Here is a 22,257-nt window from a genome sequence, read left to right as displayed (position 1 = left end):
GGAAGCAATGTTTACAGTGGTGGAAACTACTATGTTTACATGTGAAGAGTTAAAACCTGAGGGACCTGGCACCCAGACCACTTCATTGAGCTGAAGTGGTCTGGGTGATTATAGTGTCCCTTTAACAAGACCGCTGCACCCAGACTGCTTCATGGAGATGAAGTGGCCCTTTAAAGCTGAAAGGATTTTTAACTAAGAATATTTAAACATTATCTCTGGTATTGTTCATTTTTCACTGCATTTTGATTCCACCTGACGGAGAAAGAGCAAGACATAACTTGCACTGATTGACTGGCAAGCTAGTTTTTGCTGCAGTATATATGTAGCTTGGGTCGAAGGGTCAGGGCAGCTTTAATGATTAAATCTATAATCTTATTTTGACCAAGTCTCATTTCAAGGTTGTAGGGAGATATAGCCCACACACTCAGCTTATTTATCTTGAAGTTGGAAAGGGAAACAATTAAAAAGTGACCAGATATCTAGAAGTCATTGGTCACAAGCCCTACAAACTTGAAGATGCACTTATGTGCTGTAAAATACAAACTCTGACAAGGTTCAGACTGCCTGGTCAGGACATAGTTGTGTAAATGTTGCATTGATTCACTATTTTTGTATGCTGTAATTAAATTAACTTGTAACATGGAAATGTATCAGCTCACAAGTCATTAAAAAATGTTTTCAGACATTTAACTCAAATTTAACTTGGAGTTTTAACTCAGACAAGCTTCAGACTGCCTGGTCAGGACATAGGTGTGTATAGTTGGAATTAATTCACTATGTTTGTATACTGGCATGTGATTAACTTGGAAATGTATTTGCTCACAAGTAATATACGGTAATAATTTGTTTTTGGAGCACATAGTGTGTGTTTGTGCTGACTGGATGAGTGTATGGATGTCTCCTTCCTACTTACCTTCCTGCAGGGACGGAGTAGTACGTTCCTTGGTGGGGCAGGGATGCATTATTACCACAGTAATTGCTCTTTACAGTCCTGGCGTTCAGTGATGAGTCAGAGTGTGGTTTGTGGAACCCTGCAGTTGCAGTAATTAGTGAGCGCTGGGATCAAAAAGTTGATTAAAGTGATCTGCATGTGCAAGAGGTCCACACCACATATTCCCAGCTGGTGATTTGCAAGGGGCATGTAGGGCAAATTACACGTGGCAAGACTAAAGGGATAAAGCATGTAAAAAAACAAAACAAAAAAAGAACCTGCCTGCCTAGGACCTGGAACTATATATGTCCTAGGCATAAGGCGATAGGAATTGCACACCTCTGAGTTATATGAAAAATAAACCTGAACACTCCAAAATCCAGGTTTTAAGGCTTTCAACATTAAACTCCTATCTCAAATGCAAAATATAGGGATTGGAGGGACCTAGTGACATAATGAAAGAAGCCTTGATCCTGTAGGAAAAGGGATACAATCCATAGGTAGGGTGAGATCTATGTGTGGATAGGAAATAGGGGTCTACTGACTAAACGCCGAGCAGCAGTCAAATGTTTGGCTGTCACAGTTCAGCTGTTTTAGCCCATTCGGTCAATCACAAAAGACATATTAGGTTACTTCAACTGCAGTTGCCATTTCATTCGGTTGCAGCTTGGTGGTCTGTTGAAATCAGCTAAATTTCCTGATTAAATTACAATTTCTCTGCAATTTTGTTGCAAAGGAACTTCAGTTGAGTAACTTTGCAATGAATCTTAGTGAATACACACACACACACACACATATTATATATATCTTGTGCATTGTATAAATTGGCCCCAGCAACACCCCATTTCTGCATGTTCAGGTGAGTGCAGCCGCCTGGTTTCATACGTATATATTCATGACCACTCCACATATGAAATAGTTGAGAAACAACATAAACGGACAATTGTACAATTGCAGGAAATATATATCATATCCCATATCTTACCAGCTTTTCAGCTTCTAACAATCCTTTCAGGAAGTCCACTTTTCTGGAATATTCTATTAACAGTTCTGGAGCAGGCTTACTGTTGGTGAAAAATTTGCAAAGAAGACAATTACCATTTTAAGCCAAAATATAATGAAGACTCTTCTCCCCAGGCCCGACATTGGTTACCTGCAATAGATTAACAACCCCTTAAGGACCAAACTTCTGGAATAAAAGGGAATCATGACACGTCACACGTCACGTGTCCTTAAGGGGTTAAGCAAACTCTTCAGTAAACATAAAACCATAGGATCACATGGAGATTTATTTATCAGTTTTATTGTACTAAGACTGGACATGTGGGCACTCTCCTCCAGAGGGTTGGGATCAAAGACTTGGCATTGCATAGAAGACAGAATAATAAGGATTTCTTGTATTTCAAAATAGAAGCATTGGTGTGAAGAATCCTTGTGGTCCATTAGGGTGGACGAGTACCAAGCACCATGATTGAATGATGTACTTGCAAAACAGATGCAACACATAGGATCACATAAACAAAAAGGCTAGGTATTGCATGTAATTTAAATTGAGTGCTAGCAGTGTGCATAACAAGCTGAGCATATTTGAAGGAGCTAGACGTAATTATTTAACATACTTTTGAAACTACACGTTTCGGGGAGTTTATCAAATCATGGTTACCCAATTCTACAAAAGTTCTCCTAATCTTAATGGTTTGAGCTACTAAATATTTTTGAATGTTACATACTATGGTGCTATATTATATTATATTATTATTTTATTTTTAAAGTGACCTGCGCACAATTTCAAATTCCTATGAACATTTAATTAAAGGAACACATGTATTCCTGACCCACTAGTGTTAAAACCATCATATACCTCGCCCTGGCCTCCCTAAATATAATAAAATCCTACTTGTATTCATGTCTGCAGCTGCTGGCTCTGCCCCTGATCTGCCTGCTGGCTGACATTATTATGATGTTAATATTTATATAGCGCCAACAAATTCTGCAGCGCTTTACAGTGGGTGGACGAACAAACATGTAGTTGACATCTTTAGAAGTGATTCTGTGAACCAATCACAATGCTTTCACATAGGATTGGCGGAGACTGTCAAGGAGGCAGATCAGGGGCAGAGCCAGCACATGTCAAAAACAGCCCTGGTCAGTCAGCATCTCCTCATAGAGATGCATTAAATATGAGGAAAATTCAGTGTCTGCATGCAAAGGGAGGAGACACTGAATGGCAGTGCTGCACATGGTGCAGAACTGCACCAGGAAGCACATCTAGTTGCCATCTAATGAGTGACCGTGGAGTTATCACTGGGCTGTAATGTAAACACTGCATTTTCTCTAAAAAAAGGTTTCAGTGTTTACTGCAAGAGCCAGAAGGGAATGATTCTACTCACCAGAACAAATACAATAAGCTGTAGTTGTTCTGGTGACTATAGTGTAAATTTAACTGGAGTTTTTATTTTTGTTTTGCTTTTTAAGGATCACTGCAACGACCATTAAAATGTAGCCTAACCTGAAAGAGAAGGCAAACTTTTTGGGATCTATTTTTGAGCATGTTTATATTGTCACAACAGTACGTTTAGCTTGCTGTAATTTGTTCTGCTTCTTCTCTATGTCATTACACAGTTGTGTTTAAAGTAACATGCATTGGAAACAATGTTGTTACTATTCTGGTTAACAGAGATAATGTGTCTGAATGTATATATGTGTTTAGAACAGTAGTTCTTAACCCCTATAACTTAGTTTAAATTACATTTCAGTGGGTACCGAGATATCACATTCACATTATTTAACCAGGCAAAGATGAGTGACCTCAAATTCCTTTCTGCAGAAGTCACTGCTTCCTATGTATGACCTTTTCCAAATTGGGAAGAGATTCACATTATTTTTATGCCCCCTATTACAATGAAATAATGGGTCAAATAGTTAATCAGTTGAAGAATTGGTCCCAAAGCCAACATGTGCATAAATTGAATACATTTAAAAAACAAAACACAATGCACAGGCACACAAATTCAACTCAAGCAGGAAACATTTCTACTTCTACTACCCCCAAAAGGCCTACAAAAGATGCAACAATACTTACTATACCACATACTTATAGCAGCTCTCACAGAAATCAGTAGACACTGGAAAGATACAAAGCCACCCACAATCGCACAATGCATACACACAGTAGACACCAACTGCAAATGTGAACTTTCTTACCCCCCCCCCCCCCCGCCTACCCAACCCCATACCCCACTCATATCCGCCTGTTATTACCAAAACCCGCAAGAAGCCCAACAAATGGGCATAAGAAAACTGCACAGACCTTACCACTCCTTAGGCCAAGCCCGACCCACACAGCATCAATGACTAAAGACGAAGACCTCACACATATTGATCCCTCATCCAGACGTAACACAGCATGAGATTTACTTGGGGAATATATAATGTAAAATGTTTTTTTTTTTCTTAAGTTTGAACTGTGAATATATGTGGTACGAAACTACCTGTTTCCCCCCCTAACCACCCCTTCTTTTCTGTACCCCAATATATCTGAAAAAATGAATAAAAATTGTCAAATTCCAAAAAAAAACAAAAAAACGCAGAACAGCACAGAACATCAAGTATATACACTGATCAGCCATAACATTAAAACCACTGGCAGGTGAAGTGAATAACATTGATATTGTTACAATAGCACCTGTCAAGGGGCGGGACATAGACTGTGTGTTGGAAGCAGGAAAAATAGGCAACCAAAAAAGATCTAAGTGACTGACAAGGGCCAAACAGTGATAACTGGGTCCGTTGGGATTAGTATCAGAGCATCTCCAAACAGAAAGTCTTGTGGTATACAGTGATTAGTACCTACCAAAAGTGGTGCAAGGAAGAACAACAGGTAAACCAGCGTCAGGGTCATGGGTGTCAAAGGCTCATTTTGATGCACGTTGGGAGTGAAGGCTAGCCCGTCTGGGTCAATCACACAGCTCAAATTGCTAAAAATGTATAATGCTGGTCATGATAGAAAGGTGTCAAAACTAGGACCGACGCTTCTTATAGGTGGACTTAGGCAGTCGCCTAGGGCGCACCTGCCTGCGGGGCACCAGATTTGAGTGGCTCCCTCCTACCTGTCACTCGGTGTAAAGTGGCTACACAGAGTGGCACAGCGCTCCCTCCTACCGGTCACTCAGTGTAGCGTGGCTGGGTGGTGCGCACCACGGCACAAGAGCTTCGGTTTCAGATCACTAAGGGACAGGAGGGCAGTGGAGAGCATTAAAGGCCAGAAGGGGGGGGAAAGAGAGCACTAAAGGACAGGAAGGGAGAGCACTAAGGGACAGTAGGGGAGGAGAGATCACTAAGGGACAGGAGGGGATGGGAGAGCACTAAGGGACAGGATGGGAGAGGATAACACTAAGGGACTGGAGGAGGGAGATCTAAGGGACAGGAGGGGAGACCTCTAAGGGACATGGGGAGAAAAGGAGACCACTAAGGGACAGGGGAAGGAGAGGAAATGAGACCACTAAGGGACAGGGGAAGGAGAGGAAATGAGACCACTAAGGGACGAGGGGAGTGAAAGCGATTAATAAGCGATGGGGAGAGGGGAGTGTATAACACAGAGAGGCTGAGAAAGGGGTGAAAGAGAAGCATAAAGAGGCCTGTGGAAAAGAGACACACAAAGGAGCTGGGAAGAGTAAGGCACAAAGGGGCTTGGGGGAGTAAGACACACAAAGGGGCTTTAGAGGATGTAGGAGACATACAAAGAGGGGCTTGGATAAGAGACACACAAGGGGCTTGTAAGATATACACTAAAGGGGGGTGTAAGACACAAAAAAAATATATACTAACAAAATAAATAAAATAAAAATAAAGCGCTGCTCCCCCCCAACCTATCCCACAAACCCGCTCTTTCACACTACACACATGCACAATGCATCCTTGCACATACACAGAAACATACAATGCATCCCTACTCACACACAAACACCGAAACATCCTACACTCACACAGAAACACACAATGCATCCCTAATCACACACAGAAACACCAAAACATCCTACTCACACAGAAGCACACAATGCATTCATCACACACACACACACACACACACACAATGAATCCATTACACACACACACACACAATGAATCCATTACACACACACACACACACACAATGAATCCATTACACACACACACAATGCATCCCTTTCACACATACACAGAAGCACACAATGCATCCCTTACACACACACAATGCATCCCTTTCATGCAAAAACACACAATGCATCCCTTATGCACACACGCGCACACACACACAGAAACACAATGCATCTCTTACACACACTCAACGCATTACATTACATACACAGAAAAACACCTTGCATCTCTTACACATACAAACACAAAGTCACACAATGCATCCCTTACACACACCCAGAAACAAAAAATGCATCCCTTACACACAAACACACACTGCATCCCTTATACACACACACACACATTACACAAACTGGTACCCCTATACACTACATTCCATAAGAACACACAAACACATAAAATCCTCTACAATAACACCTAACACATCCTCCACACACATACACTCCACTCCACTCCACTCCCTTTGAGCGAACTTATGGGTGGGCCATGTTGGTGGACTTATGGACGGGCCTTATAGGCATACTCACGGTCAGGCCCTGGGGACCCAGACCTTGAGCTGTGGAAGGGGCCCCCAAAAAATGGAGCTGCTTCCTGTTTGTTGATTTTTGTGAGCACTGTTCCAGAGAGCCTGTTCTACAACAGATCAGTGGTGCCAGACTGCACCCTGAGCCCTTCATCATCCTCTTGTCCTCTTCTGGTGGTAAGTAGGCAATCCTGTATATTATTAGTGGTACTAATCTCTAATTTACCTCACATTAAAGGGACACTATAGTCACCAGAACCACTACAGCTTAATGTAGTGGTTCAGCTTAATGTAGTGGTTCTGGTGTCTATAGCCTGTCCCTGCAGGCTTTTTAATGTTAACACACTGCCTTTTCAGAGAAAAGACACCGTGTGCAGCACTGGCATTGGCTCATATGGCAGATCATATGGGTGGGGCATTGTAATGTCACATGGTGGATGGCAAATTTTTGTTTGCCTAGGGCGGCAAAAATCCATGCACCGGCGCTGGTCAGAAGACACAGTGCACTGCAGTTTGTTGCATACGGGACTGCATAACTGCAGACCAGTCAGAGTGCCCATGATGACCCTGATCCACCACCCATCCCCTTCAATGGGGACATGAATGCCAGACCTGGCTCATTGATCAACCTAGGAAGGTTGCCTGGTCTAATGAACCACATTTTATTTAAGGTAGATGGCAAGGCGTGCGCACTAATGGAGGAAGGCAGGCCCGGCAGAGGCAGTGTTAAACTCTGGAGAATGTACTGCTGGGAAACCGTCGGTCTTGGCATGAACGTGGATGTGTCTTTGACATGTAGCACATATCAAGAGATTGTAGCAGACCACATACACCTCTTCATGGATAATGCTGTTCCCTGATGGCAGTTGCCTCTTTCAGCAGTGTAATCCACCCAGACACACTGCAAAAATTGCAGGAATGGTTTGAGGAATATGACAAAGAATAAAGGTGTTGGCTTGTCCTCCAAATCTCAATCAGATAAAGAAACATAGAATGTGACGGCAGATAAGAACCATTCGGCCCATCTAGTCTGCACAATTTTCTAAATACTTTAATTAGTCCCTGGCCTTATCTTATAGTTAGGAGAGCCTTATGCCTATCCCACGCATGCTTAAACTCCTTTACTGTGTTAACCTCTACCACTTCAGCTGGAAGGCTATTCCATGCATCCACTACCCTCTCAGTAAAGTAATACTTCCTGATATTTTTAAACCTTTGCCTCTCTAATTTAAGACTATGTCCTCTTGTTGTGGTATTTTTTTTCTTTTAAATATTTCTTCTTTTAAATAATGTTATGTTGGTCTCTAACAAGGTTTCCTTTATAGTACGTATGCCCTTAGTGCTTTAGATAAAATCTTTAGGGATTCACTTCACTCATATTGACCTGGAAGCCAAGACAAATTAGTTAATTATTTTGACTCTACTTTACAATGACAATGTTTGGAGAACACACTATCCAGATCCATGTGCTTATTCCTTTCTTTCTGCTTATTAAAGCACTTCAGCCATGGACTAGTTTTTTTTTTTTTGTTTTTTTTTTATACAGCATTCAACTAGGTAGCATTGGTTGCACTTACTATGCAGAAGTATGGGCATTTAAGAAATCTAGTATTTTGCAAAACGTTTTAGTCTAAAAAGTAAGGGTTAAAAGGCCCACCTTTGAGCAAAAAGGTATTTTTGGCTGAAAACATAAAATAACTTTAAAGGATCTGATTGTGATGGATGTTGACAAATCTTTTGTTTGATATGGGAAGGCATTTCATGAATGGAAATTGAAAGCCAAGGTTAGCACTCAGCCATGTTTCTACAGACCACTTTAATATCCATTTTTTCCTTTCCATTTCACAGCTGTTTATAATCACTCTTTCTTCAGGTCTTCATATGGACTGGTTTTAAACATTTTTGGGAAATGTTGGGACCTTCGAAAACCCTTGCATTATCAGGTCCTGTACTTCTGGATTCTCCTGTTAAGGTGGATGAAATAGAGCTGATACTGACACAAATTAGCCCATAAAACCCTGAGCTCTTGCATGTTTTCCAATGAGCATTCTAAAAAGTTTAAGGACACTTTGATCCTTCATCTTCACACCCCATTCACTTACATCATGGAAAGCTGGATACTGATTTTCTAGGTCTAGTGCATGTTCCCAAAAAGGCAAAAAATGATTACTGTCTCAGAATTATCTCCCTATTGATTCTGATCAGAAAATGTGCATTACTGGCAAATACAGAAGGTAAAAGGAGAAAAGATGCGCCAAAGACAAAAGTAGGTATTGAAAAGTATATCTTAGAAAAGAGTCCAATATTGATGTCAAATTCAAAACACAAATAATACCAAAGAGAGTCCTAGAGCAGGTCTTGCCAGGGGGGATAGCTAACAGTCTTATGGGGAGAATGTTCTCTGTAGAAGTCGGATGAAAGCAACTTGAGGGATCCGTATGGGGAAACCGAAAATGGTGATACTAAGTCAAATACAAAAGTGGTCTAAAGGTAACAGGGTCTAATGTAGTCCTTCCATTTAATAGAGCTATAAACCAGCTCTAGTATGAATGGCATACAGCAATACAATCCCCACTTATAGGATACGTGATGAGATGTAAATATACAGACGTTCGTAGACCATAAATGGGTAAAAAGAGGAGACAACTAGTAGTGCTCACAGCATAAAAATATATAATAGGAGTATAATTTTCAAATTGTGTACTCACATTTAATTAAGCAGGTGGACTGCTCAATGAATCAGGCGTGAGTGGTATAATTCCCACCTAGGATTTCTTTGGGGTAATACTCAACTGGAATAATAAAATCCGGATTCCAAGCAGCGGCAGTTAAAAAATAAAATAGTAGCAAACAGTGATAAAGTAAGATGGCACAATCAGTGTAGTAAAGAGTAGCCAAAGTACCTTTATTAAACATAATATTAAAACATCCACAACGCGTTTCACCTATGGAGGTTTTCTCAAGTGGAGGTAAAAAAAAAGACATGCTTGGTAAGGTAGAGTTTATATAGGGAACTGGTAAATAAACAATGTCAAATTTGGCGCCGAAAAGCGGTATGTTAGTTTAAAACTAGATTGAAAGTGGTCATGTGATCGGCAGGCATTTTTGACTCGGAACTTAACGCTGTGCAGTATGGGATATGTAGTTAGAGTAAAGGGGGCGTGGCTTCACGAGCATCGGGATCAGCTGTTAACAATGATAATACATTGCAAATGAAGAGAGACACAGGGGGCATGGTTAGTGGCCGCAAGCCAAGTGAATTAAGAATAGGAGGAAGCAGATCAAGCTGCTTTGTAGGGAGTGGTTAGTGAGAAAAGGGGCATGGATAATGGCTGTGGGCCGGTGGGAAATGTATTAGTACAGCTTATCGAACTGTAAGATAATGGGGAAGTTTATATTGAAAAGGGGGCGTGGTAGTTTTCTAAAAGGCTAATATGAAGAGAAAATAGTCACAGATTCTGGATTATTATAAGAAAAAGAAAAGAAAAACACAAATTAATTTAATATTAAATAATCTTTCCATGGTGCCCCCAATAATATTATACTAGTGAGAGAATGAGGCTTAGGTTATTACCTTCTTATTGGGAGGGGAAAGTGCATGAGTGATGCACTGGCAGATCGGGGGGGGGGGGGGGGGGGGGCTGCCTGTCACATGGGGGCAAAAAGCATATAGAGGACTAATATATGAGCATATTTATTTTACCCCTTGTAGTTTCTTCAGCTTACAGCAGCACTTCACAGCTGCCGGAGAAACTACAAAGGAGGTAAAATAAATATTTCTATATAGTAATACCATTGGTGGTGATCCCCAGCCCAAGAAGGAGAAAACTCACTTTCATATTCTCCTTCTCGGCGACGTAACGGCAGAGCTATGGTGGTGATGTCATAGCCCCACCTATACTCTTTTGATTGGCCCAGTAGACCTCCTCCAAGTAAGGGAGGCAATGGGGACCATTAGAGGACCTCGTGAGTAACAGTGCTCAGTGGGTGCACATCTCAAACCCACCATCCAGCTCCAGCCTAGTGCCACTGCCTGTTCTCACAAGCCTGCTGGCATGCATTAGTAGCCACCAGCCTGCACACTACACAGGCCTTCATTACTGTCACCATGTGGCCAGTCATGTCAGGAACTGGCTGACCAGCTCTGCCCAGTTGCTGTCCAGTGACTGCAGCCACCAACCCAGGGGCCAGCTGGTCATTGCCCACCCAAGCCAAGTTGGTGCCTGTCTAACTAGTTGATGCCCACCCAGATAGTTGTCACCTGCCAATACCAGGGACCAGCCACCCATAATTCAGCTAGCCTTCTGGTCTGCACGCAAACCAGACAGCTGGCATAAGAAAAGCAATTCAGTGCCCGCCAAGACCAGGGGATAGCCACTTACCCAGTGTAAAACACTGACCAGTGGCAACTCAGGCCAGCCATCTGGCATTTAACCGCCATGCTGTGCCCCCCAAGGCCAGGGGATAGCCATCCAGTCCCTGTCAAGACACATTGGCGGATCCAGGGAGGAGGGGAGCAACGGGGCAATTGCCCTCCTGAGGCTCTCCCCTGCTGGCTAATGCAGGGCTGACAGTCAGGCAAAGTCCTCTGTTTGGGACATTCATAGAGGAGAAATTACTTGAATGCTGGCATTGCCTTCTGGAGAACGTTTGAAACAACACCCGAACTGAGAGCTATAATCACTCAGCCGTTAGAATTTCGGGAGGAACCAGAAGCGAACAGGGTCACCATTTGAAAAGCTAGGAATCCCCGTGAGTATCTACTTGAAGCGTGTTCTGCTGCCGGCCGGTCTCCGTACACCGCGGTCTTTTTTGAAGGCACCGACCGTGGTGCAACGTGTTCCCTGTTGGAGTGCCTTCTCCACTCACCGCGGTCTTTTGAGAAGATACCGACCGCGGTCCAGCACTACACACCTCACACGTCGGACTTCGTCCTACTCCCGAGTATTCCTCTGGTTTATACCTCGGTGGGGGCCCCCACCGAGGTAAGGTACTTTTATTGAGTTTTCTCATTTATATTTTGTTTCATTTTTATATCATTGTGTGTCTTTTATATATCTAGATAGCTATATTATATTATACATCATATATTATATTAATCTTATCCATTATAGATCTATCTAGCTATCTTTTTATTTATCATTTAATAATAAATACATTTATATTTGTATAAATTTTGGTTATCTTTACAGTTTATTTAGGAGCGCACATGCATTCTATATCGTGAGCTTACACTCAAATTTAGTCGCTTGTATATGTATGTTGCTGCCCATTTTATTTATTTTTTGATATTAACTACACCGTGTTCTTTGATCTGTTATTTTTCTAAATGCAAGCAACAGCTGTTGTGGCATTGCCTGCCTATCTGTATTGTTCATGCACAATAAAATAAAGAATATAAAAAAAAAAAACTATTAAATGAGAATTTAAAAATATATATTCATATTAATGTTTTAAAACGTTAAAAAGGTCAAAGTCTACATTTAAACCTTCTGGGGTCCGGGTTTTTAAAAGAAAGACCCAATGCATTTCTTCCTATCTCCACCTCTCTTTGCATTTTTGAATTCCTATACATTTTAAATATTTGGGATTTTTGTCATGCTTTAAAAAGTGTTTAGCTGCAGAGTGGTTTGGATATCCTCTTATAATATTGCGACAGCGCTCTGCCAATCTAGTTTTTAGGAATGTCAAAATCATGCCTACGTACATTGGCGGAACTACCGCTATGCTTATAGAAAAAATGTTTATAGAAAAAAGGGTTAAACCTAGCTGGACCTGGCACCCAGACCACTTCATTAAGCTGAAGTGGTCTGGGTGCCTATAGTGGTCCTTCAAGTCCGGTCCCATAAAAGTATTTGAAAAATTGGTATTTAATGATCTGAACAAAATGTAAAAACATAAATGCCAACACCACAATCTATAAACTGCTATGTTTATAATAGGGTTAATCCAGCCTCTAGTGGCTGTCTCATTGACAGCCGCTAGAGGCGCTTCCGCGCTTCTCACTGTGATTTTCACAGTGAGAAGACGCCAGCGTCCATAGGAAAGCATTGTGAATGCTTTCCTATGGACTGGTTGAATGAGCGCGCGGCTCATGCCGTGCATGCGCAAACAGCCGAGGAGGAGAGGAGGAGGAGGAGGAGAGTCCCCTGCCCGGCGCTGGAAAAATAGGTAAATTTAACCCCTTCTACCCCCTAGAGCAGGGATAGGCAACCTTCGGCTCTCCAGATGTTGTGGACTACATCCCCCATAATGCTCTTACACACATAATGCTGGCAAAGCATCATGGGAGGTGTAGTCCAAAACATCTGGAGAGCCGAAGGTTGCCTATCCCTTCCCTAGAGCATGTTTTCCTGGCACTATAGTGGTCCTTTAAAACTCGAAGGGTGAAAATTTTAGTTTTTCTTTAAATTGGTTCTTATTATTGTAGGTTGGGTTGGGGTGGTGAAGAGAGTATTTGGGGAAGTGTCAGTTTGAGAAGGGTCTATTGCAGCGGACTAGTTTATAAAAATTATAACTAATTTACATTAAAACCTTTTTAATGTAGCCATCCTGACAAATTTGTTGATATCTAAAAATGCTTGAAATGGGTTAAAAGGATTTGTGGAGGCAAATTTAAGACATTTGCTCAAAACTGAAATCTGTGTGGAGGTTAACTTTTTCTGATGAATTAAAAATACCATGTTCTTTTTATTTTATATGGGTTAGTACCTCTCTAACCTCTCTCTTTTGAAGTTTCCTTCCACCTCTCCCTCCTCTAAACTCCCTCCTCTTTTTTGCTCTTGGTGGGTACTGGCAAATAGACTTTATCTACTTCTTTTTAGAATCACCAAAACAATTGTTTATTTCCAAAATGCTGTAATTCCATATTACACTTTGGAGAATGCTTATATTTTGTATATGCTCTTCTGTATTTGTCTATGCAAAATTAAGAATATAAAAAACAAAACAAAACAAAAAAACACAACAAAAACAAAAACACACAAAAGGATTCTGTTAATTCCGGTCACCATAACTTCACACACATGTATGCACAATTCTTTTACACATAGCAGAGATTAATCATTGTAGCAGACAGTTTTCCTGTACACATTTATAGAGCACCGTCTATTCTCCATCTACCGGTAAAAGGCAATAAAATAAAAATAAAAGGTTTGGCATCAACCCAAAGGGCTTCCGGTTTATGACTGGTGGCAGAGACTCTGTCGTACACAGCCTCTTAGTAACTGCTTGTTCCTAGCCTTTTACCATGAGAATATAAAAAGTGAAGGAAATCCTGTCCTAAAAACAGTCTTTGCCAGAACATTAATTAACCAAACACAGTTTCCTTAATGCTTTTGTGCTAGGTCAATCTTTTTCTTTGAAATAAAGTTTATATCTTGCAAGTATTCTACGGTTTAAATTCTTATTACTGTTGCCAGGGACGGATAGATAGACAATAGCACAATGTGCAAATAAACATTATCTACTGTAGAAACAAAAAAAATAAGTGTTAATCTATTTGCAATTTTGTTGTTACAAAAGTTGGTGTTTAGAAACACTTGTTTTAAAAGTACCCGTCTGTCGTCTTCTTTGCTTCGAGTTTAATACAAGGGTGTCTACAATGCTCTTGTGGTACGTATTTGGGGACAGTTCCACGGTGCCCCCAAAAGAAAGACACCAGGGGCGGGCCTGGCTGACAAGCAGGCAGGATGCAGGCTGAGGGTACTCCTCAACTTGCTTTTGATTTTAACAAATAAATCAAGAAATCCTGTACTTATTGAAATTATACCTGCTGCATAAGCTACTTCAGACTCCTGAGCACATCTTGGACTGACACTCTCGGCTCTGTCTTACTGGGTCCTCAAGATACCTGCGGCCTGCTCCAGGGCGAGGGACATGGCCGATCTCTCGCCTTATAATCAACTTAACTGCTGCCTGGGTTATCTTTTCCCCCCTTTGGGCCAGTGGGGGTTATCCCAGTCCCCACTGGGTCAGTACTGTACTGACTTACCCATACCAGTTGCATGCCTTGATGAATCGGGCCTAGTGCAAGATGTCTGCCACGCACCTGCAAAACACGCAGAGTTGGGCACCAAAAATAATCAACCCTTCTGGTGTGCCTCTCAGTGTCAGAGAAACTCTAGGCAATCTTTGACTTATTCTGGATGAAGTTGGAGAGAACCTGCATCTAAGTCTGCTGTGGGAGCTCGGAGAGGAGGTCCCAACTGGGCATAGCTACCATTATACTCACCACTACTGTTACAGTTTGCCCTCCAGGCTGGGGGCCATTTGGGGTTTGACCCCGGTACGCCACCCACATCTGCGAAGGACTGCTCAGCACCTACGAAAGCAGAGACAGAGACCCTTCCGCAGACCCCCATCGGGAAAGGACTTGGCCTCGGAGAGACACCAAGTCCGTGGAATTGTGGTGCCTGGGGCTGGAGGGGTGCCTCACAGGGTCTTCGCTGCACAGCCTCCTTAGGACTGAGTTTGGATACACACATTAAGCCCAGTGTAGGAATTGGCTGACTCTAATGCTTCTCCATGGGAGCTGACATACCTACCAGATGTGGAGTTATATTTTTTACAGCAGCTGTAATTCTTTATTTCGTATTATAGCTTCATAATTTTACTTTCTTCCTATATAAAGGTCTTATTGGTGCATCTGGCCTCGGCGGTACAAGCTACTGATTACACAGCCTGTTTAGTAGAAGTTTAATATCCATTACTATAGTCACTTTTTTTTTAATTTTATTAATTTTCAAGTCTGAACATTAGCTTATACATCTGAACAATAGCTATTTGCATTGACATACATGGATGAGGTTACAATGTCCTCACTGACAGGGGTCGTGAGATGGGTTGCAAACATTAGAATGGCATAGTTGTCTTATGATAATACCATCGTAACCAAAAACAAAACAAATTATTGTTGTCTAGACCTTTAGCGAAATCATTACTTTCAGGTGTCGACAATACCCCACTAAGGGGGAAAAAAATTCCAGGACTAACACTGGCGTCCCCTGAGTAGTTAAAAACTCCAACAAGGAGTGTAACAGTAGAGTATTAATCGAGGTACAGTGTCTGTTCTGAGGAAGGCATCCATATTCCCCTCCCAGTCCAGCCAATGGGAGATAGGCCATAGAGCGTGAGGTCTGGCAAGGCTTGTGATGTGTGACCGGGGTACGTTGAGTGTGGGAAGGCTAGGGGGCCCTGGAGTTATTGTTCATGAATTGCACCCAAGACTCCAAGTAGTTAGGTAGAAGTGATATTAAAGAAATAGGGCTGCAGTGATCTCCTCCAGCAGTCTGAGGGATTCAACTTTCTGGACCGACTCCCTAGGGGAGGGGGGGTTGGCGTTTTTCCATTTAGCTGGTATCAGGAGATTCGCTGCTGTTAATAGGGCATACCAGGAACAGCAGGGTCATAGGTGTGTGTGGAACGCTTACCCCCGTCGCCACTTTGATCATGTCCACTACTTTGTTCCAGAATGTCTGGATTTCTGTGCATTGTTACCATATATGGGCTGTGGTACCATTGGGTTGGTGACATCTCCAGCCTTTGTCTACCGTGTTGGGAAATATGTTGTCTAATTTGGTCGGGGGGGTAATGCCAGCTAGAGATTCACTTGTAATTACTCTCCTGAATAGCAGTGCAGATTGAGGACTTGTGAGTGGCGAGAAACAGGTTTTCCCAGTCGTTGTCAGGGAGGGAAATATTGAGTTCTTGCAGCCAGTGTTGTGTGAAATGTGGTAGTATATGCTTGTGCTTGTCCTGCAGCAGTTTGTACATCACAGAGTTGTTTGCGTATCAGCATAAGTGTTTCGCAATAAGTTTCAAATGTTGTAAAAGCTTGTCCTCCAGCTAAGAGCCTATCAGTGGTGCGGATGAAGTGTGAGCGTTGGTGAAGGTGGTAAGATTGTAGGGCAGAGGGAGGATCAGAGGAGGTCAGTGTGGCTAGGGGTTTGATGTGGGTCTCATCTAAGACCGATGTCAGTCTAAGACAATGTGACGTGGGAAGTTTGGGGACAAAGTCATAGGTATGGTTTTGTAGTCCCGGTAGAAACAGGGTGTTGCTAGTCAGAGGGTACAGGGTGGAGAGGTTAGTCGAGAGACAAGCCGAATCCCTTATGTGCTTCCATATGCGGGGGAAGTGGGGGCAAGAAACATGGCTAGCCCCTAGAAAGGTAAACCCAGAGAGGTGCCATGGGATCGTGTAGAACAGGGCTCGGAAGAAATAGCTTTCCAGCAGCACCCATTGTGTTCGGGTTAGTCGATTCATAGACTCTTGTGAGCGTGATTGCAAGGTAATATTGGTACATATTAGGCAGGCTGAGTCCTCCACAAGATTTGGCCCTCGTTAGAATATCATACGAAATTCTTGGGTGTTTGTCAGTCCATTCAAATTTGGTGAAAACCTGCTTGAGTTGGGAGAAAAAGGGTTTGGTTATGTGTATGGGTAGGGTTTGGAATAGGTAGAGGAGCTTTGGGAAAACGGTCGTTTTTAGAATGCTTATCCTCCCTAGCCATTTAAATTGTGGTTAGGTCTATAGAGATCATTTGGAGTAGTGGGGTGAAGTTTAAGTTAAATACAATGCTCAAAAAAATAAAGGGAACACAAAAATAACATCCTAGATCTGAATGAATTAAATATTCTTCTTAAATACTTTGTTCTTTACATAGTTGAATGTGCTGACATCAAAATCACACAAAAACAAAAAAATGGAAATCAAATTTTTCAACCCATGGAGGTCTGGAATTGGAGTCACACTTAAAATTAAAGTGGAAAAACACACTACAGGTGGATCCAACTTTGATGTAATGTCATTAAAACAAGTCAAAATGAGGCTCAGTAGTGTGTGTGGCCTCCACGTGCCTGTATGACCTCCCTACAATGCCTGTGTATGCTCCTGATGAGGTGGCGGATGGTCTCCTGAGGGATCTCCTCCCAGACCTGGACTAAAGCATCTGCCAACTCCTGCACAGTCTGTGGTGCAATGGGACATTGGTGGATGGAGCAAGACATGATGTCCCATATGTGCTCAATTGGATTCAGGTCTGGGAAACGGATGGGCCAGTCCATAGCATCAATGCCTTCATCTTGCAGGAACTGCTGACACACTCCAGCCACATGAGGTCTAGCATTGTCTTGCATTAGGACCCAGGGCCAACCGCACCAGCATGTAATTGAGTTAAAAGCTTAATAATTAACTAAGCTTCTCCTCTCACTTCCATTAAAATAGGGCAGTCTCTTATACATGTTACTCTTAATTGCATCTGTGATATGTTTGCGCTACAATTACTCATTTTCCCCCCCATTCTGTATTATGCTCTTACTGCTGCAAAAAACAAAGATTAACTACAAAAAAACAAACAAAAAAAAACAAACCACAAAGTCAGGATGGCATGACAGAACCCTAAAACCATGACTGTTACGCTATATTTTGAATGTCACCATCTCTTTTAAACCTTCGCCAACAACTTTGCTCCATTTCCCAATCTTTCCATATCAATGCTTGCATTATCCATTTTGTGTTCTGATTTCCTGACCTTTTATCCTTCACCTAGTTTCCCCCTTCCTTGACCATCACACCAAATTTGTTTGTCATATTCTGATATTAAAGTGAAGCTCTTGTGCTGCTATCTCTGGATTAGACTGAATTTTTGAAAGGTTGTACACTTACATGCCCCTGGGATCTTTTTTGGCTCCTACCAGAACAACTTGTCAACTTATCAGGATTAGACAATGATTAAACAAATCTCTGGAATCTCCAAGCTTGTCATAATGAGATCCTAAATTCTGTAATGGATTATCCTAAATCTCCTTTTACTCAGAATGCTTAAGGAAACACTGTAGGCAGACAGAAAATGGACTAACGGCAACTCTCCTTTAGCATTACAATAATAATGGCGAATGGTTTAATGCTGAATGGAAGAACTGGACTGTTTTTATTTAAAGGGTTACGTCAGTCAAATATACAGTGTTTTAATCCCTTAGTGACCAGTCTGGTTTGTGTTTAGCTGTAATTTTCTTACCATTAAGAACCAGGGCTCTTTTTACATTTCCATGTTGTTTGTGTTTAGCTGTAATTTTCCTCTTACTCATTTACTGTACCCACACATATTTACATTTTTTCTCGCCATTAAATGGTCTTTCTAAAGATATTATTTTCATCATATCATATAATTTACTATCATTTTTTAAAATAAAAATATGAAAAAAATTTTTTAAAAAAACCACACTTTTTCACAATTTGACCCCCAAAATCTACTATGCATCTACAACCGCCAAAAAACACCTGTGCTAAAAAGTTTCTAAATTTTGACCTGAGTTTATAAATGACCAATGTTAACATGTTCTTCGCTATTTTTGGAAAGTTATAGGGCAATAAGTACAAGTAGTCCTTTGCGATTTCCAAACCATTTTTTTTTTTTTTCCAAAATGAATGCAAGTTACATTGTAACACATATCTGTCAGGAATCCCTGAATAACCCTTCACATGTATATATTTTGTTTAAAAGAAGACCATCTAAGGTATTACACTCTGGGTATTTTGACTCTTTTCATGCAACCATTTTACCACCAATCTATGGCAAATGAAAAAAAATAATAGGAGATTTTTTTTACACACATAGCAATTTAAGAATACACACACAGAGAACTTTAAGGGTTACTGTCAAAGATCACCCCACTATGTGTTCAGCAACATCTCCTGAGTACAGTGATACCCCCCATCTACAGGTGTGTCGGGTTCTCTGGGGGTCAAAAGACCTTATTTGGAGGTTGTGCATTCCAGTTCTCCTACTTGGAATTTTCTCACCTGGTCATCAAGCACCTATGTCCTATTTGGGACATTTTTGAAACCGGACAATGTAATTTATCCCTATCAAACCATATATTTTTTAAAAAGTAGACACCCTAGGGTATTTCAAATGGTAGTTATTTTAACACTTTCTATGCACTAATTCTACCACCAGTCTTTGTCAACCTTTTGGGTAGTCATTTTTTGTGTTATTTTTTTCACACACATTGTACTTTAGGCATTGATTCTCAGTTCCTATTATGTGTTACTGACAAAGAAAATCCCAATATGTGATCAGTAACATCTCCCGAATACAATAGCGCCCCCAATGTACAGGTTTTATAGGTTTTTGCAAACTTACAGATGTCAAATGTAGGGCTTCCCCCTTTTCCATGTTTGCACATTGAAATTTGCCAGATTGGTTTGCTGGGCCTGTGTTGCCTTTGAGACCATATAGCAGCCGAGGAATAAAAATTAACCCCATCATGGCATACCATTTTCAAATGCAGATAACCCAGGGTATTCCAAATGGGGTACTTCCAGTCTTTTGTAGTAGCCACTTAGTCACAAACACTGGCCAAAGTTAGCGTTTTTATTTTTATTTTTACACAAAAACTGCACTTTTACTGGTGATTTTACCATCGTGATAAGTTTTACGGTTTTAAACACTAGGCATGTGCATGGGGAAAATATTCGTCTCTGTTCGGCATTCCGAAATTCGGGACTTCGGCAATTCGGGACTTGAACACTTCGGCAACTTCGGAAACTACCTTAATTGGTCTTTCAGCCAAATTTACTAATACTAAGTAAAAATTACTTAGTATTAGTAAATTGTGCCCCTACTTGCTATACCGCTAGTAGGGGCATGTCTAGTAAACACTCACTCACACATTGTTAAAAAAAAAAAAAGGGGTCCCCTCTTCCTCAGCGGCGGGTGGGGGCCCTAAAGTAAAAAAGGGGGGGGGGGAGGACCTATTGTCTTCCCCACCGGCCCCCACCCCTGAGCGGCGGGTGGGGGCCCTAAAGTAAAAAGGGGGGGGAGGACCTATTGTCGTCTCCACCGGCCCCCACCCCTGAGCGGCGGGTGGGGGCCCTAAAGTAAAAAAAGGGGGGAGGACCTATTGTCCTCCCCACCGGCCCGCACCCCTGAGCAGCGGGTGGGGGCCCTAAAGTAAAAAAAAGGGAGGAGGACCTATTATCCTCCCCACCCCTGAGCGGCGGGTGGGGCCCCTAAATAAAAATTGGGGGGAGGGAGGGAGACGGGACCTAATGTCCTCCCCCCTGGCCCCCACCCCTGAGCAGCGGGTGGGGACCTAAACAAAAATAAGGGGGGGGGGGAGACCTCCCCCCTTTTTTACATTAGGTCCCCCCCTTATTCTTGTTTAGGGCCCTCACCCACTGCTCAGGGGTGGGGGCCAGGGGGAAGACATTAGCCCCCCCCTTATTCTTGTTTAGGGACCGCACCCACCGCTCAGGGGTGGGGGCCAGGGGGGAGGACATTAGGTCCCCCCAATTTTTATTTAGGGCCCCCACCCACCGCTCAGGGGTGGGGGCTGGTGGGGAGAACAATAGGTCCTTTTTTACTTTAGGGCCCACACACGCCGCTCAGGAGGAGGGACTTTTTTTTTAGCAAGTATGGGCATAATTTATTAATAAAATTAGGAGTTAAAAGCTGCGCCAGGGGGCGGAGCCAGCGCCTGCACGAGCTGGACGCATATCGGAACAGCTCCGTGCACTAAATCTGCAAAACCGAAAGTTAGCAGATTCCGAACCTGCCACTGAGACCCAAAAGTACCAGCACGTAGCCCCAGATATGGGGAAGAAAACGAAGAAACTCCGGGCGGACCCGGGATCGGGCTCCCGCAATATCGGAGACTTCCTCCACATGGCACCGCGGCTCGGCACAGCCAAAATGGCGGCGGCTGAGGCCTGCACACCAACCTCATCGGATGATGACGACGCCCTCGCTGATTTTTATCCGCCATCCCGGCCACACACAGGGTCACCAACTGCCGATCTGGCAGACTCTGCACCAGCGACCAAGTCTGACATCAAGGCCTTAATGGTCGAAATCAAAGCCATGTTCCAGGCAGACATGGCCCCGATCAGAGAGGCGGTGGCCAAACTCACTGACAAAGTGAAGGCAGTGGAAGAGGACTTAGAAGGCACCAAATTGGCTCAATCGGCCACTGACGCCGCCATCAGCGCCCTACAAAAGCAATGCGCAGACCAGCAGGGGCAAATCGCTTCAATGGAGGACAGAGCTAGAGCCCGCAACCTCAGAATCCGGGGGATACCGGAAACAGTTGCCGGAGCGGAGCTCCCACACTACTGCCGGAGGCTCATCGCCACACTGCTGCTGCCCAAACAGGCTAAGCAGGTTGCGGTGGAATCCTGCTTTCGCCTTCCCAAGGCCCCCAATGCAGTCCACGAAGCACCTAAAGACGTCCTGCTGAAAATGTCTAGAGACTCTGACCGCGGAGCAATCATGGCAGCGGTGAGGGACTCCGCAACTGTGTCCTTTGAGGGGGCACAGCTGATATTCTACCGGGATTTATCCAGACATACGCTCCTCTGGCGAAGAAACCTCAAGCCAGTCACCCAGCTACTACAAGAGCATGCGATCCCCTACCGGTGGGGCACACGCCGGATCCTGGTCGACAAGGCCGGCACACTGCATAAGCCGACATCCCTCCTGGAAGCACCAGCATTCCTTCGGCTCCTGGGAATACCAGCAGAGAAGGTGCCAAGGATGGACCACCCGAAATGGACAGTTGAGGGCATCACTCCCTTCGTACCCAGGAAAGGGGGACGTGAGCAACCCACTTGAAATCCGCACCTGCTGACACATCTACAACTGGCCCGCACCTAGCGTGGCCCAC

The 22,257-nt window shown here is 42.9% G+C and overlaps 1 protein-coding gene across 1 annotated transcript in view; it reads right to left on the bottom strand.

The window, feature by feature from the left end:
- Nucleotides 1–22,257, bottom strand: part of USE1 (unconventional SNARE in the ER 1) — a 143,107-nt gene that overhangs the window by 70,034 nt on the left and 50,816 nt on the right. Inside the window, exon 3 of the mRNA XM_063455444.1 lies at nucleotides 1,917–1,995. Coding sequence (XP_063311514.1) covers nucleotides 1,917–1,995 — 79 coding nt within the window. The remainder of the gene's footprint in view (nucleotides 1–1,916; nucleotides 1,996–22,257) is intronic.

Source organism: Pelobates fuscus, chromosome 5, assembly GCF_036172605.1.
Source record: "Pelobates fuscus isolate aPelFus1 chromosome 5, aPelFus1.pri, whole genome shotgun sequence".
In the NCBI taxonomy this organism is placed as follows: domain Eukaryota; kingdom Metazoa; phylum Chordata; class Amphibia; order Anura; family Pelobatidae; genus Pelobates; species Pelobates fuscus.
Note: the sequence above shows the minus strand (reverse complement) of the source record. Positions and strands in the feature narration are given on the sequence as shown.